This window comes from Metarhizium robertsii (assembly GCF_000187425.2).
Source record: "Metarhizium robertsii ARSEF 23 chromosome Unknown MAA_Scf_2, whole genome shotgun sequence".
Classification (NCBI taxonomy): domain Eukaryota; kingdom Fungi; phylum Ascomycota; class Sordariomycetes; order Hypocreales; family Clavicipitaceae; genus Metarhizium; species Metarhizium robertsii.
This window is the reverse complement of record NW_011942160.1, coordinates 1438686-1455448: the sequence shown is the minus strand read 5'-3', so window position 1 is coordinate 1455448 and position 16763 is coordinate 1438686. Positions and strand designations below refer to the sequence as shown.

General features: G+C 50.3%; 7 protein-coding genes across 7 annotated transcripts; 3 read left to right on the top strand and 4 right to left on the bottom strand.

The window, feature by feature from the left end:
• Positions 1-581: 581 nt before the first annotated feature.
• Positions 582-2354, bottom strand: MAA_05976 (camp-dependent protein kinase catalytic subunit; the record flags this gene model as incomplete). The annotated part of the gene is made up of 4 exons (XM_007823974.1): positions 582-609; positions 666-1043; positions 1111-1364; positions 1446-2354. The coding sequence occupies 4 exons, from the start codon at positions 2352-2354 to the stop codon at positions 582-584; spliced, it is 1569 nt and encodes a 522-aa protein (XP_007822165.1).
• Positions 2355-4955: 2601 nt separating this feature from the next.
• Positions 4956-6134, bottom strand: MAA_05977 (Legume-like lectin; the record flags this gene model as incomplete). Its single annotated transcript, XM_007823975.1, has 3 exons — positions 4956-5718; positions 5793-5863; positions 6045-6134. 3 exons carry the CDS (start codon positions 6132-6134, stop codon positions 4956-4958), a joined length of 924 nt encoding a protein of 307 aa, XP_007822166.1.
• Positions 6135-6680: 546 nt separating this feature from the next.
• Positions 6681-7023, top strand: MAA_05978 (mitochondrial import inner membrane translocase subunit TIM13; the record flags this gene model as incomplete). Its single annotated transcript, XM_007823976.1, has 2 exons — positions 6681-6764; positions 6850-7023. 2 exons carry the CDS (start codon positions 6681-6683, stop codon positions 7021-7023), a joined length of 258 nt encoding a protein of 85 aa, XP_007822167.1.
• Positions 7024-7328: 305 nt separating this feature from the next.
• On the bottom strand, positions 7329-8540 carry MAA_05979 (coiled-coil domain-containing protein 55; the record flags this gene model as incomplete). Its single annotated transcript, XM_007823977.1, has 1 exon — positions 7329-8540. One exon carries the CDS (start codon positions 8538-8540, stop codon positions 7329-7331), a length of 1212 nt encoding a protein of 403 aa, XP_007822168.1.
• An 881-nt stretch (positions 8541-9421) lies between these two features.
• Positions 9422-10276, top strand: MAA_05980 (Peptidoglycan-binding lysin domain protein; the record flags this gene model as incomplete). Its single annotated transcript, XM_007823978.1, has 2 exons — positions 9422-9568; positions 9638-10276. The coding sequence occupies 2 exons, from the start codon at positions 9422-9424 to the stop codon at positions 10274-10276; spliced, it is 786 nt and encodes a 261-aa protein (XP_007822169.1).
• Positions 10277-10508: 232 nt separating this feature from the next.
• MAA_05981 (pre-mRNA splicing factor RSE1) lies at positions 10509-14546 on the bottom strand (the record flags this gene model as incomplete). The annotated part of the gene is made up of 4 exons (XM_007823979.1): positions 10509-10535; positions 10602-11889; positions 12082-14161; positions 14303-14546. The coding sequence occupies 4 exons, from the start codon at positions 14544-14546 to the stop codon at positions 10509-10511; spliced, it is 3639 nt and encodes a 1212-aa protein (XP_007822170.1).
• Positions 14547-14844: 298 nt separating this feature from the next.
• Positions 14845-16488, top strand: MAA_10804 (uncharacterized protein; the record flags this gene model as incomplete). The annotated part of the gene is made up of 2 exons (XM_011412723.1): positions 14845-15655; positions 15713-16488. The coding sequence occupies 2 exons, from the start codon at positions 14845-14847 to the stop codon at positions 16486-16488; spliced, it is 1587 nt and encodes a 528-aa protein (XP_011411025.1).
• Positions 16489-16763: the final 275 nt, after the last annotated feature.

Genomic DNA, 16763 nt, shown 5'->3' with positions numbered 1-16763 from the left:
AAGGGTATTTATTATTGCTCAATCAGTGGCCCAGTAGTCCAGTAGTCCGGTTTGCGAGACTGACGACGGGACGTGACATTCCATCATTTTGGTTATTCAACTAGCAGTCCAGGTCCAGGTGGCTTGTAATTCTCGATTCGCGCTCTATGGCTCCAATGTTGTTATCTGCATCTCTAGTTTCAAGCGGCCAGCAGTAGTTGGCATAACCACTAATTAATACCCATGGTTCACCTACAACTCATATTGCAGTCAGTCTTGAAACGTATCATGTTGTGATAATTCATACAGATGCCTCGCGTCATTGCTAGCAATCAGTGACTAAAGAAGGTGGCATGTTTGGTTGTTCACTCCGTGTTTTTTTCTTCTTTTACTCCCGTGTAACAATATGTTTGTTTGTCCAAGGTTCCAGCCCAACTCCGCAACACTGATAATTAATTGTTCTGGGAGTATATTCAGGCGCACTTTGAAAGCCCAAGGCAGGTTTCCAATATCATATACATGTCGCCATCCAACGCGCCATGTCGTACACAATCAGGGAAAGGGGAGAAAGACCCATCGTTCTCGCACATAATCTGCCAACTTCAAAAATCGGTAAACATGTGTCCGTATCTACGCACAGAGTTAGCCTCCAATACTTCACAAGCAAATGTGTTCCAAGTACATACTCATCTGACCCTCCAATGCCTCCATACTTCTCAGGGTCCTCGGGATATCTGTCAAACTGGCTTGCGTCGCCCGTACCGGCCTTCACTGGCGGCGTATATGGGGCATCAATGTCCTTGCGGGCCAGTCTATCCCACGTCACCTCCGAGAACCATGGATGGTTCTTGACATCTTGTGAACCGCCATATAAGTTACCCAGTCTCTTGGTGAGGTCGGATGTGATTAACCTCTCCAGCAAATTTTGCGCATCCGTGTTGATGTATGCAGGGTACTTGACCTTACCCTTCAGGATATTTTCGTATATACGCATCGGCGAGCCGCTGTCCCAGAACGGCGTATAGCCACACAGCATTTCGTAGATCAAAATGCCCAATGACCACCTGCGAGAGACATTAGCTGGACAGCTCATATTGCACCACCCAGAAATGTGGCAGCGGTCAAACCTACCAATCCACACTTTTGTTGTAACCCTTGTTAGAGACTACCTCGGGCGCGAGATAATCTGGCGTACCGCACAAAGTCCAAGTCTTGTCTGGAACCCGTTTGGCAAACCCAAAATCCGTGATTTTGAGGTGCCCATGCCGATCCAGTAGCAAGTTCTCGGGCTTTAGATCTCGATATATAATATTCTTCGAGTGGAGGTATTCGAGGGCAAGAGTCGCTTCGGCAGCATAGAACTTGGCAACAGGGTTGGGAAAACGCTTATGGTCGGTCAGTACACAACAACACATGATGCCGGCGTTTCTGAATTGGTCCACCCCCAACAATCAATTGGTACTCACACCGGATTTCCTTAGCAGTGAGAATAGCTCTCCGCCCTCAACAAAATCCATTACCATGTACAGATTCTTCCAGTCTTGAAAAGTGCCCCAGAGGGTAATCAAGAATGGATGTTTGACATCGCTCAACATCCTCCGTTCATCATTGGTGTGCTCAACCTGCTTCATCTTGACAACTTGAGCCTTCTTGAGCACCTTGATGGCGTAGAATCGTTGGTTATGCTTCGATTGGACCAGATGGACTCGTCCGAAGCTACCAGTCCCGAGCGTCCTCAGTATGTCGAAGTCGCCCAACGAATATTTTCCCTTTGTGACGCGGGTGACGCTTCCCTGGTGCTGGTGGTGGACACGCTGCTCATGCTGCTGCTGTTGATATTGTTGCTGCTGCTGATCCGGCAAGTGTCCAGCTTGTTGCTGTGGTTGCATTGCCGGCTGTGGATAAGCCTGTTGCTGCTGTTGTTGCATGTGGCCGGGATCGGTTCCGGGACTTGCACTGGGAGGATGGCTGATCTGGGCGCCTAGGGCAGCAGGGTTGAAGGAAGAGTAGTTGTTTGTAGAGGCACCATTCTGGGGTTGGTGGATGAGGTTATTGATGCTAGGAAGGCTCTGGGAATCGGCTTGGTTCGTTTGCATGGGCAATGGAGTGACGAAGGTGCCGCCTTGGGCGTTTGCGGGATTCATCTGTTGCTGCTGGGAAGCAGGCGCAGCAGTGGCAGCTGAGCCTTGAGATGGAGCTGGAGCAGTTCCAGGAGCCGTCTTTGCTTGCGAGCCAGAGGTTCGCTGCTGCAGTGTAGAAGAATCGAACGGCTTCGACGGAGATGTAGCAGCAACTGGGCTGGTGGGGGTGGAGGTAGAGGGGTCGGGGTTGCTATCCCGCGTCCTCTTTTTCTTGAGAAAGCCGAGAGAAGGCATAGGGCAGGTGGTAGTACCGTGGTACTGCTGCTGCTGCTGCTGCTTCACACGTGGCGACGCCGATGACAGGCGATAGAGTCTCTTTGGTCGGGCGGAGAGGTGACAGGTGACAGCGGCAAGCGACTGGCAAGCGACAGGGTGGAAGTCGGCTACGCAGGAGCAACAAGGGAAATCGCGCCGCAAGGTGGATGTTTGGGTCCGTCGCAGGAGCAAGTAAGTTAAGTGGCCGGGTCTTTGAACGTCTGGACGTGAGAATTGGTCGATGGTTGGATGGAAGATGCGGAGCAGCGGCGGTGGGGGAAGCAACTCGATGGACCAGAACCATGGACTTGCTTGCAATTACAGTTTCTTCAAGAGTATTGCTCGTCGTCCAAGGCCAGCACAGAGTTCAGCAAGCACCGCCCAGGCCAGGTCTCTCAATTGCGCAAGCGAGCGGGCAGCGGGTTGTTGGCTGTGGAGGGTGGGAATGGAATTGGATCGGATGCGGATGCAGATGCGGAACGATCAAGGACAGCCGGCTGGGAGGAGGAGCTTCCATGTCGACTTGAATTGAGGAGAAGCCACACGCACGCAGAAGCAGCCAACCAGCTCCAGGGCCCTCCATGTCAGCTCAGCTCCATGTCGGCATGAACCCACGCTTGCAGATGGTTCTTTGCCCCTCCTTTGGCGTCGCTGGTACGGAGTAGTAACATCAATGATTGAATTACTCGTCGCCTGGCATGCAACATCGATGCTGGCCTTCAATCTTCGGTTTGACCAGCAACACCAGCTGTGCCCCAGGTCCGTCAACTAACAAGTTTCTGGCCATAAATAGATCCAGGAACAGCATTTTCGAGCTGCAAGCGAAACAAGGAGACGCACTGGCCAATTGTCTCGTTGATGATTGTGCTTTCTTTAGCACGACGCCGGGCACGCATACGCCGCAACAAGGGGGCAACAACCGACGTCAGGGAGGCTCAGAGAAGCCACTCCCAGAAGCCACTCACAGCTTGCTCGAGACGCCGAACAATGCAAAACTGACACGGACCACGAGTTTGCACAAATAGCGTTGCAGCCTAGTAATTGCCAGACCAAGAGCTACACTGGGAGGCAAAAAGCATTCGAGTACATCACGGCCTCTGAGAGCAATTCAAGCTACAGGTTCCTTTCTCCTTCGGAAAGTTCTACTTTTCTGATTGCCAATTTCTTTACGACGCTTGAATGGAGCAATGCATCATACATCCGTCTTGTCAATCTTCTCGACACTTATTTCGAGGTGGTACCACTACTTTCGCCTCAAAGTCGCAACCAGTGGATCTTGGTTGTTGATCAAGGGCCAAAACTGTCCTGGTCACCAGCGTCTCCGCGATGAAGAGCTGTGTGCGATGAGCAACTGATTGAACTGCATGACAAAGGACCCTGTTAAGTCGGGATGAAAAAAAATGACCTGGCAGTTCTGCAGATGGGCACGGGCCGACTGACACCAGATCGATTTCGATCGCTCTTCGTTGGCCTACCGGGGAGGGATGAGGAGAAGACAGGAATGGCGGCAGCAGGAAAGGTTTACCAGCCATTCCTCAAAAGGCTACTCTGTAACTACAGCTTAGCTCAGTTACCTTGGCATGTCCTCCTCATACCGCCGACTTGGCGACGCAAGTCAGTCATTTAAGGCAAAAATATTATGGATGCGGCAGTCAAATCATTCGGCTTGGATAATGGGCAATGCACTCAACTACCAGCCCTGCGCACAGGAAACCCCTTGAACGACTTGTCAATGACCATAGCAACTTTTTTTTCATGTGAAATACGAATTGAGCTGTATTCGGTTTCTTCTCACTCGTAGGACGATATGATGATTGACAGTTCGCCCTTGCCTTGGTACGTACCTTCCTGAGCAGCGGGACGAGGTGGCCCACTTTCCTACTACAACCGGCGATCTTTGACGACAATATCAAGTGGCAGATGGAAGACCATGGCAAGATACCCTGCAACATCACGTACCCCAGATATAATGGGATCGTCCCTTAAAATTTTACATCTGATTACTCAATTATCCAACCAATGAGCGCAACCAATCCGTGACATGCAACCTCAGGGAGCCTGATTTGTATCCACGCCGCATTTCACACCAAGCCAGCTGGCAAGCTTCAAGCTTCAAGCTTCCCGCCGCGTCCGCATTAGGGCAGCGCCATGAACCTACTTCACACAGCCACCCCAGACCGAGCACTTGTTCCAACAGCTACATCTAACTCGACGGTAAGACGAAAATTAAGTCCAGTACTAGTCACATCCGAGAACACAAAAGGCAAAATGTGGACAATGGAACTGCTCTTCAAACTCCAGCCCGTAGGTCCTACCAATCGCTCTTACACAACTATTTAACAAAAAAGCCTTCATCGGCTCTTTCTCAGATGAAGCAGCAACCAACCACAAAGGAAATTAAATTGCCAGCCCATGCAAGTGATATTATATTCTCTCTTTTTTTTAATAGCCCGTCTCAAACTTCATCATGTCCATAAAAAAAGGAACACCCTTTCCCGTCCAGAGCCCATCCACCCAAGTTTTCTGCGCCCATTACAGTCATCTGGAAAAGGAGAGCCGACACGACATTGCCCAAATGCTTTAGAATCGGTGGCTCTTGCTCTTGGCTCGGTAAGCAGTGTAGCCCACGTACACACCACCAACAGCAACGAAGAATAGGATGATCTTGGTGAAGAACCAGGTCCAGCTACTGCCTTCCTTGACAACATTACTTTGGATGGGTCGGCCCTTGTTCGCTCCTGCTTGGTTAGTCGTGCTGCCAGGGCTGTTGTACAGGTTCTTGGTGGAGACGGAGATGATGTCGTGGTTATCGCTGAGCTCGCCGGTTTCCGCGCTGAATCCGAGGTAGGCGATGTTGGGGATCTGAGGAGGGTTGTCTACTTCGAAGCAGGACGTCCACTCGTCTTCCTCCCTGTACTGGAGGTCAAGCTTGAGCTGCTTGTCCTGGATGTAAGTGAGACGCATCTTGGTAGGTACGCTGGCATGTCGGATGCCGCGAGCTGAGCAGCCGGCCAGCTCGGTCTCCTTGCCGTCGTCGTTCTTGTTGTAGGAGCGCTGGCCGTCGCCATACATGGCCATGACGTAGGGGAACACAACGCCGGGCCGGTTATTCTTGTAGGTGTCGACAAAGATTCCCAGGCCCTCAAATCGATCAACCGATCCGAAGACAGGGCCCATCTGGCCGCGCTGCTTGGTGATCCACATAGCAAAGCCATCGCCATAGAGTTGGTGCTTCCCCGAGATTTTGAATTCAACTTCGACCTCCCAATTCGTGGCGGTTAGAGGCACACGGGAGAACAGCCAGCCGGATTGCGAGGGAAGATCTGAGGTCAAGCGAATATAACTATTCATGCCGTTTAGTTTCGGTTCTTTTTTGCCACCTTCTAAAAATTCTTCTGCAAAATTGAGGCAACATACGAATCGGTTCGGACAATGGTATCTCCTCCAAAATCGAACCAACGGCTCTGCATATCTGAGTCGAGGTAGGGCTGTGAACAAATGCTCTTCGTCAGTTTCGCGCTTCGTATATTGGACATGTGGACTATTCCCCCTCCAGATTCCCCTGGTATCGTGAACTGACCTGCTGGATGCTATGTGTTCGTAGCTGCGAAGTCCCAATTGCGTCAGTCCTAATTCTCGATTGGCACAAAAATTATCTTCTATACACACCGAAATGCTCTTCAGGTCAGACGCGTGGTCTGCCTGCGCAGTCCCTACAATGGCCGCCAGGAGGGCAGCTGGGACTGATGACAACCGCATGGTGTGGCGTGCCTCAAAGCGAGAGACGACTCGTCAATCAAAGACCACAAAAGAATTAAAAGCACGGGAATCAAAATAAAGGATCGCACAGCCGTCGAGGAATCGTCCAACTCAAGGCGTCGGGTATCTGGTCTCCCTCGACCGGTTTGCTTGGGAGGCTATGTGGTGAGAGTTGGCCAATATTGGGACCCAGAGCTGGCACACAGCTGTCCTCTTCCAAACGGGGCCAAAAAGACAACCTGGGGTTCGGCCCAGCCTTAACGTGTGACGATTATGACAGCCTTGGCCCCTGCTCGACTGCGCCACAGCTATCCGCCGAGATGGCCGCGGAGTACTCCGTAGGGAGTACGGATAGAGTGGTCTTTAAAGTAGTGTGGCTGAGGGGTCACTGAATTAGCCACTCGTTCTAGCTTTTCAGATCTTTTGAGCCAGCTGGGTTGCGACAAGGTGCTCTAAGCTCTCCTCGAGATAGTCACCATTCACGCACCCGCATCGCACCGCATCGGTATATCTGACTCGGCACACAGCACAGGCCTGATACCAAGAATGGATTCAAGCACAGTAAAGCAGTCTGTTATGAAGCAGGTCCTCGCTGAGGCGAACCTGGCCAATGCCCGAGTCCTTATTGAGGTATGCGGAAGAGTGTAGCAGCACGAGACACTTGCCCTTGTTCCTCGTCTGCTAGCATGCATTGGCTAACTTGACTTGTCTCTAGAAACTCCAAGAGAACTGCTTCGAGAAGTGCATCCCCAAACCAGGCAGCTCACTGTCCAGCGGCGAGCAAACCTGCATGACAACGTGCATGGAGAAGTACATGGCTGCGTGGAACCAAGTCAACGCCGCATACATCAACAGAATACGCCAGGAGCAAAACAACCCTAGCCAATAAGCGTGCCACTCAATTCATCGGTCGAGACGAGTATCAGCGATTACGGAAAACTGTATATTATGCCATCGTTTCTATGGAATGGGAGGTACTCGCTGGGTCAACCATCTAGCCCAACATATATCCGGAAGGGACGGTTTTTTTGTATAATCAAAAGTGAATGGACACATGGGGGACAAGGTATAAACAATAGAACAAAGTAGTCTCTGTAGAGACTAAACACACGATTCTCACCGCCATTGTACAACAGTCACCATGGCCAGAGAAATGGCTCTCATGATTATATTATATTGCTGGGTATCTCACATCTATCCCTCTGATGCCTGCTTTTTCGCTTCCTCAGCCGCCCGCTTTCTAGCAAGATATCTCTCCTTTGCACTTGAAATCTCGCTTTGCGTCTTTTGGCTCTTTGACGCGCGTTCAATTTCTTCGCGCTGCGATTCTTCAGCTTCCCTCGATCGCTTGAGAGACTGCTCCAGCTGCTCTTCCATCATGCGAGTCTGGCGCTCCCTCATGGCTTGTTTCCTTCCCAACTGAGCCCCATTTGTAGGTCTTCTTTCCGGCTCTTTGGGCCGTTCAGCTTCCCTCCGAGCCTCCTCCTTCTTCTTGGCGGCCACGTTCAAGCCCCCCCTCAGGAGTTGCCGCTTGTCGACGACTTGGCCGTCCTCGTTGACGGCGACAGATGCGCCCTTTTCGTTTAGCTCGCGGGCTAAATCGGCCTCGGCCTTCTCCCTATCGGCCTCCTCTTCATCGTCTTGATCCGTTGCAGGTCCATCCCTCGCCTTTTCTGCTGCCGCCTTGACAAGTTCTGTGTGTCTCGCCTCGTCTTTGTCAAGAAGCTTCCTGTAAAAAGCCGACATGCCGCCGCCTTCATTTTTCCTGGCCTCTTCTTCCTCTCTGCGCTTCTCTTCTTCCTCTAACCTCCTATTCTCCTCCTGTTGCTTCCGATATGCTTCCGTCACAAATTTTTCCTTGTCGGCGTACTCATCTCCCTCGGCTTCCCGCTCTCTAGCAATCTTCTTCTCTTCCGCAATCAACGCATCTCGTTTCCGGACTTCAGCAGCTTGAAGAAGACTCTTCATATACTTTGGTTTTCGTTCCACGTCTTGCTTCGCATCGTCCTTCTTTGGTTTTAATGAATCGTACACGGAATCGTATTCGTAGATGCTTGAGTCGAGTTCTGTTGCTGCTTCCGCGTTCCTTCGCGAAGATAGAGTGCCTGAAAGGTCGCCAAACATGGCACTCGGCTCATTTTTTGATTTTAGCTTTGGAGGCTGTGTCAATGCGCCAGGCTTTTGTTTTGAACTCTTGCGCGTGTCTGATTTTGGCGCTTTCGTTGTAAAGTCGTCTAGAACGCCGTCAATCCGTTCAAATTTGGCAGCGCTATTATGTTCTTCATTGTCGGAACCATCGTCGCCTCCGAACGCGGACTTCTTGCCAAACGGTGTCGGTTTTGGTTTTGGTTTTGCTGCGCCTGGCTTCTTGGATAGACTGAGCCCAAAGGCTAGCGGCTTGCTCATATTGAGGGTTCCCGCTGTTCTGGAGGTTGTAATCCACTCTTTGGGGTTGAAGATTGTCGATGTGAAGGGTTCTGGAAGACATGGGCGATGTAGTAGTACACATGCCGATGATGTAAAGTGGGCATTGCTCAGCCTAGGAGCAGGAGGCACTATCGCCACCGCCTTCCATGTAAGGTCGAAGTCCAGGGTTAGGGTAATATGGCCTACGAGCTCGAGTCTTTCCCTCCAGTACCCGGCCTAATTAAATAGAACGAACTGGCAGTCTATCAAAACGTATTTGCCTATTGATAAATATATATACATGGTGTATTCTTATTTTCGTTCGGGCCGTTCCGCGAAATTAAAGGCCGATGGGAAGTTGCCCATGTTCAGTGAGTGGCGCCGTCACCCGTTGAACGCACTAATTACAGAATATTCTACTATACAATCTTTAATTAGGATCCCGGCAAGAATAAACAAATACATAGATAGTCCTAATGAGGCGTAGCGTTTCTCGCTTATAGTTGTTTTTGCATCACTGTTCTGAGAACTAGTCTCCCTCAAAAGCTGTTGGTTAAGTGCCGACAAACAGCAACTCGCTAGGGTAGCAATTCGTAGACTCGGCAAAAATACAGCAGCGAATGTATCCTGATCATTTCCACCTGATTTTCATCGTTTACCAGACTCAAGCCCAAAAGGACCCCTTTTGAAATGATGTCTTGGTATGCGCACGGAGTAGAGCGCACATGAATGTAGCACCCAAATCCAAGCGACCATCTCCGCCAGCATATCAGCCTTGGAAATGGATGGCCAAATCATGACGTGATTGGGTCACAAGGCCTTCCAAGTTCCAACTGCGTCAACAACCGAACAGCCCGTCGTCGCAAACTCACACGACAACCATGATTCCTTCGCTCCCAGCCATCATGGAGTCTTGCGCAACCTGCGCAACAATCCTCCGGTTACAGGGTACGCCGACGTCAGCAAAGATGCCCGACGATCGGATAGTATCGTGCTGTGGAAGAGTGATATGCGGCAGCTGTATCCAGGTCAGACATGTATTGATACTTTCGCCACAGCCGTGCACCTGCTTCACGCACTGACTTGCACACTTGTAGAAGAACCCGAGGTTCTCTCAATACTGCCCGTACTGCCAGATATCCAGTACACCTTCTCCTCTGCCCCAAGGACTCAAGGATCCACCGTCTTATGCGCTGGTCTCGCAGTCACGAACCATGGATAGCGGACCACCACCCTACACACTCGTGGACGCGAAACCTCAGCCGAAAAGGAATGAGGGCGCAAGTGCGGGAGTGGACGAGAAGAGCACCGCTGATGATACTCTCCATTTTCTGAACCACAACCACGACAGCATCACATCATTGTCGTTTCGATATGGCGTTCCTGCAGCCGCATTGCGGCGGGCAAACAACATCACGAGTGATTATCTTCTACAAGGTAGAAAAACAATATTAATCCCAGGGGAATACTACAAAGGCGGCGTTAGTCTCTCGCCCACGCCAATCGATGGAGAAGATGAAGAGTTGAGAAAGAGCAAGATACGGCGATTTATGACGTCCTGCAAAGTCTCTGATTACAACATTGCCCAGCTCTATCTTGACAAGTCAGGCTATGATTTTGGCGCTTCAGTACAAGCGTACTTTGATGACGAGGCATGGGAAAGGGAGCAGGCGAGCAATGGGGCCAACAAAGCGATGACGAGGACGAAGAACCTCGGCTTCTTCTGGCGAAGATAACCTGGTGTATCCTCGAGCTTCTCCTTCTGTACAAACAGAAACTGGGTATTAAATTCATCTTTCATTCATCGTGCCGAAAGGCGCCGTTCACCATGCCCGAGTCTGTCTATGAGACTTTTAACAATGTACTCTAACGCCCCTGCCGCCCCATCTCCCAGCTAAATAGCATGTTATAGGATATATAGTACAATACATCAATTGGTATCTTTCCAATAGAAAGGGTTCATATATATTAGAAAGCAGACCTAGTGCGGATATCCTGGAATGATTGTCAGTTTACATCTTGAACATGAGTGGGCGGCGAGAGCAACTTGGGTTTACTTACCGAGATTTTCCTTTCAATCTCTCGGACCGAACGGTCCAATTCGCCAGCAATCATTTGCTTCTTATCGTTGGGAAGCAAAGTATATCGCTCACAGAGATCTCCATCAATTATGCCCTTCACAGGCGCATAGTATGATCGGTACATAAGATGATCTCTTCCAGCTAATGGAGGATCCTCAGTCCGGAGATGTGATTCAAGACTCTGGAAAAAGTCTGCGTCTTCTCGACTTATTAGCGGAATGAAAACACCAATGGTGCCCATAAGGCCGCTCCATAATAGCACATCCTGTCCGCCAACCACCAGACTGGTCTTTGCCATGCTAGTAGGTATATCCTGAGTGTAAAAGTGGCACATCAAATCAAGACGCTGGGAGGTTCCATGGAGGTAGTCCCTAGCATTCATTAAATGGAGACCAGATTGTTCTTCATCAGCCTCTTCACTTGCTTTTGGTGGACAACGAACGATAAACATGTTTCCGAATTTGTCTCCGCCGGCCACTGACTCGTAGTCCACCATTGTTGTGCACGTGGTCCACCTGGCAATGGTATCGTCTGCGAAAGGTATGAGCTTGTTCGTAGTAGGCTTATATGTGACGTATGTGACACCTTGTTGGATATCACCAACGATAATGCGGCTGCCTTGGGTGTTTAGGGATACGATTTGCTGAGGTGCTACCTCCGCTTGTGCTTTCCGCAGCATTTGCCGCATACCAAGATCGTATACTCGCAAAGTTTTTCCGACACCAGCCAGGAGTTTCCCTTGGAACGGGATTAATGCCAAAGCGGGTTCTTCGATCTTCGTTTTGTGAATAAACTCAAGCTCTCTCCCTTCTTCCTGGAAACGATACACGTAAATGTATGCTTCTGAAAAGTTCCGTGGATTTACCACGACATCTTTACCAGTGCCAACAATGAGAAAACTTTCATTATCTTGACTAGCAAAGGGAACAATAGCAGCGCTTACGGCTGCCTCGTTATTTTCTAAATCAACCGTCTGCACAACTTGCGGCTCTTCGGAGACAGGGTCGATCACGTTGATGCATGATGCCCATCGACGATTGCCTTTAGGATACCCAAAGTCCTCGGGTGGCAAAACTGTTGCATCGCCATTTACGACGGCTGGATCAGCCATAAGCTGCGCCCGAAGATCAGGCGGAAGTGTATTATTATCACTCTCAATAGTGTAAAACAGAGGCTGCTCTGGATGTTTGATGAGTTTTTTAGGAGTGTAGGTCAGAGATACAGCCTTCTGAGTCAAAGTATCACCTAACCGGTCAATAGAGAAGATCCTAAGTGCCGTTAGCATCCAAATCCATAGAACAACAAAATGGTGTGTAGGCTGGTAACAGGAGCGCCATTTCAGTAGGAACAATTGGAAAAAAAATGCGTATTATAGGCCTCATAGCTCAAAGCATAGGATCCCAAAGTTTCATCATATTGGCTTAGCAGGTAAAGGGGGCAACAGGGATGGCGTATCTTACCTCAGTGACTGGCCTTGAATGCCGACGACACCTTCCTCGCACTGCTCGCTGCTAAAGTTCCAGCCCCATTCGAGATCTACGTAGTTGAGCGGGGTGACGACGAACCCCTTGGTAATTGGATCGGAGTATCCAAGCCAAGGCCGGGAGCTGAGACCCAAGACACAAGTAGTTCCCTGTACGGTAACTTGGAAAAGCCGGACTTGTTTTGGCCCCAAGAACTTTTGTCTTGTGTCTGTCAGTTCACCAGTGACCTCGTCGAGAACCGTTCGTAGATAAACACCAGAATGCAGGCCGATATGAAGATAAAGTGTAGAGCCTCCTGATGACGAGTCATCCATCGCAATAATAGCCAACGATGACGGCGCAGCTGTTAATGCTTGGACTGACTTGCTTTCGAGTGTCGACTCAGGATCAAGACTGAGAATACGAACTGTACAATCATCACAGCCCACGGCCAGGAATGAGCTGCGAACTCTGCCTTCTGGTACTTCGCCCAGGCTCAGACAGGTAACAGTGCCAAACATCTCCTTCTTCTCGTCGTACTCTGCAAGAGAGCCATCAGAATCCATCTCAAAATACACTATTTCACCCGAGCTTAGGGCAATGGCCACTTGGTGGGCATTTGTAGAAGCTGCCACAATAGACCGATGTTGCGGGGCATCCCACTCGTTGACCTTGCCATTGCGAATATGTCGAATGCCCTTTGGATGAACCTGAATAAGGCCATCATCCCCTAATAATTGTGCGGCTAGCGTGGGAACGCTCGTCGAGAAACCAGAATCGCTGACTTCCTCTACTGTCTCGCCAATACTGAGCACCAAAGTTCCATTTGTAAATGACAAGACGATATAAGCATCGTACTGTTCACCTCGGTTTAGTTTGAGGGTCCACACTGCAGAGGGTATGCCAGGTAATTCCGAGGCCACGATTTCATTGACTTCCAGGCCATGTCTGAGCATTCTAAACGTGCTTCGTGCTCCATTTCCACAGACAGTGTAGATTTGGGGTGCGTCTTCCCCTGTCAAGTTCGCAACTTGACAGTCAAGTAACGGATTCATTGATGGAATACTCTCGACCAAGGCCAGGTTTTCAGCAGGTCGAGGATGGAAATAGACCGGATCGTACGATGCTTGCGGGTCAACTGGGAAGTCATCGCTGCTGAACTCAAGCTCCGCATCATCGTCGCCGAGTTTCTCAAACTGATAGAAAGAAAAGTTGCCAAACTGACTGGCAATATAGAGAAACCCACTCTTTAGAATGCAGAGACTTGTGGCGACTGGTACGGTATCAAAGTACTTGATCTTAAGCCTTTTCACTTCACCAGTCGGGCTCCCTTCTTCATCCTCAACCATGTCGATAGTCACTTTAAACAGATCGCCATCCTCAGTTTGCAATAGGAAGAAAAACGCGCCGGCACTGCCCTTTAACTTGTGCATCACACCAGAGACGATTGTGCGTTTTCGTGACGGGTCCTCGGTGGCTCCCTTTCTTCGCGGTATCGGCACACGGAACGCGTCCTGGTTTGAGTGCCTATATGTAATGCTCTCCTCGCCACAGACTAGCACTCCGCTGGGGCCGTCGTTACCACCGGGAACCTGAAAAAGAAGGGAGGCAGTAGGATCGACAGGTTCCGACCATTTTCTCACAACGTGATTGAGACCCAGATCTAGCTCGTAGTAAACAAGCTGCGTTTCGACTTCCTCCAGCGCCTGGCCACTGGAGTCTTGATCGACCTCAGAGTAGTCCATTTCGAGGGCCGCAAAAACAGGATTGGCATATCCAACATCCAAGGCAACCATGGAAATAACCAACACACCAGGTTTGTGAGCTTCCAAAGGCGAGGAGATTGTTAGCTCTGCCTGTGCACTTCGGTTCAGAACATATACTAGCTTGTTCTTCTCGGTGGAAGCAATGAGACAAGCTCGACCCTTAGGGTCGCACGCAAGATATTCTCCTGGAATCACTCGCCTGACACCAGATTTGCCAAAAGTCTCAAGGTGCAGTCTACTGAACCGATTTTGGGCTGGCAAGTACTCGACGACCGTGATTCTGCCAGAATCCGAGGCAATGATCAAATAATCTAATGAAATTGGATTTTAGCGGCTCGTTATTTTAAAGAGGAGGAAGTTCTCGAAGGGCGAATGCCAATTGGGTATCAAGGCTGGTAATCCCGCATGCAATTTGGCAGACAAACCAAGCGGTGACAGGTTTCAAGACATACCTTTGTTACTGCCCGCCAGGCGGAAAGCGGCCAGAGACCGAATTATCCCAAAGACGTTATGGGATAGAACGGTCGTGACCTTGCCTAGGGAAGGATCGGGACGCAATAGAGTCAGCTGTGAGCCAGCGCCAGTGATGATGAGCTGCTCTTTGGTGCCTGCGAACTGACCCAGGACCGCCTGAACGACATTATTCGGCGGCTGGACCGTCAGCGAGTACAGGAACATGTTCGAAGTAGTCGCCATGGTCCTATCTGGGCGCAGTCCAGCCTGCGCGGCTCCAAGAGGCTTGAATTGCCGAGTTGAAGCGCAGGTTCGCGTAGAGGTGCTCTGGCTGAAGCTTGGAAATCGTTGCGAGTGGGACAGGCTACAAAACTTTGGTTTTGGTGGCCCGGGTGGGTGGAGGAACTATTAATGCGGCGCAATTGGGTGGATCGACAGCTCAAGTGCTTTCAAATTATCTGCCCACCTCTGTCTGGTAAGCTCACCCAAAGTGCTTCACCCACCAGTTCCAGCCATTTGACGCCTGCGAACTGGTGATATAATGGAGCCGATATTCCGCAGAGCGGCTTCGAGCCTTTGCGGTCGCTGTACTGCGTCGCTTCGCAGACAGACTGTTATAGGGCGAGTTGGGCAGCTGGCGATACGGCCTGTTGGAGCCATTGCATCGATGAGCACGAAGCCGACCACGCCGAGCAATTCAGCTTCCAGGACCTTCACAACAACCGCGGAATCAAAGTCAGAGGCAGCAGCTCCGGAGAAGGATACTCCCACTCCGAGTCTGAGGCTTAGCCAAGATGATCTTTTTCATCCCTTTTCGTCATCTCCGGTCCCTGAGTTCCGCCGCCGTGCAGCTTTCATGAGACAACATGCGCAATGCCCTCACCCTGACCATAAACCGACGAAGCTTCCGACCGTGACACCAAAGCCTGATAACTCCGGGGAGCCGACTGGGACCATGCCTCCTGCCCATGTTGACTTTGAGTGTCCCGACTGTGGATTCCCCGTCTATTGCAGCAAGGAGCATTGGATGGACCACTATGAGGAGCACCTGAAGATTTGTGATACTCTGCGGCAGATCAACGAGGATGACCACGATTTGCGGTCGGGCCGTGTATTCTTTGAGGGCAACCTTCCTGACCTACAAATGGATGAGGCTGCGGTGAACATGACGAATTGGGATACCTTTATGTACACCAGGGAGTTCGAGGCTGTCAACTCAGACCGCTCCATGAGGCAAATCACGCGCCTCCTCACGTACCCTGTCACCATTGGCAGCGTTCTGCATGAATTGAGTCCATACAGCCTCAAAAAGGGAGAGCGACTGACACCAGAAGGCTTGAAGAGCTTTAGTGGTGAGTACTTGCTACACAGTTAAAACGCTGTTGTGCATCTAATCTAACACAATGAAGCATTGAGATATAACTTACACCCCCCAAGAACTGGCAGAGGTGCAGGGGTGAACCAACTTCGGCCCGAGCCGCCGCCGGTTAGGGTATTCGTTCTTGGTGCGCGGGCAGAATCATCGTTGCCTCGAGCGGCTTGGACGCAACTAGCTCATCTTTTTCCCGATTCAAGGCTCCATTTGGTGTTTATTGGACCAGAAAGCATGGCTAACCGAGACGACGAATTCCCCTTGCCTGAACGAACCCCTTCGAATCCTTTTGGTGCCATTGTCGAAGATCGTGTATGGTACAAGATGAAAATAAGCACAATTGTCGACTACTATCACACAATTCACAAGACTGGTCACTTTGCGCCCTACGATCCGTATTTTGATTGTTTTGTGCTGTTCCATCCTGGCCTCGGCCATCCGGCAAGTAGCCACGAGTGGGAGGAGACATTGCCGCTTCTTTTGGAGACCAAAGTGCCCATCATCGCGACGGGGTACACGCAGTTTGATCTGGAACGCGATGTTGAATGGGTACACAAAAAATCAAAAGGAGAGTTTGACATTCTGCTTGAACCGGGTGAAAATATCTTCCGAAGCTTGAGATGGGATCTGAACGACATGGATCCGCAGGATATCAGTTGCGGCAACTGGGGAGTATGGGCTTTCCGAGGCAAGAGGTATGCATACCAGATTTTCACGACTAGCATTGTCTCCTTTGAACCAGGCTTGACTAACAGCACAACAGATATGAGGCGACCACGAAGGATATATAGGCATTGCCCGATGGGGATCTAGAAGGTGGGGGGCAAGCACGGGCAGGGAGCATAGCCTTTGTATTTATATTGTAAACTGCATTGTACAACGACATGACGTCGCAAGGGAATAGACCACTTCAGCTTCTCAGAACTGCCGTACACGAGTGGGGTGAATTGTCAGGAAGCACACCGATGTTGGCCAAACCGCAACCACGCCAGCTGTATTTACCTAGTAGGTACCAGGTAGTTAACGACCTAGGTACTCTATATCCAGATAAATATTGTAAATATTGATGTTCAAAGACATGCCACGGA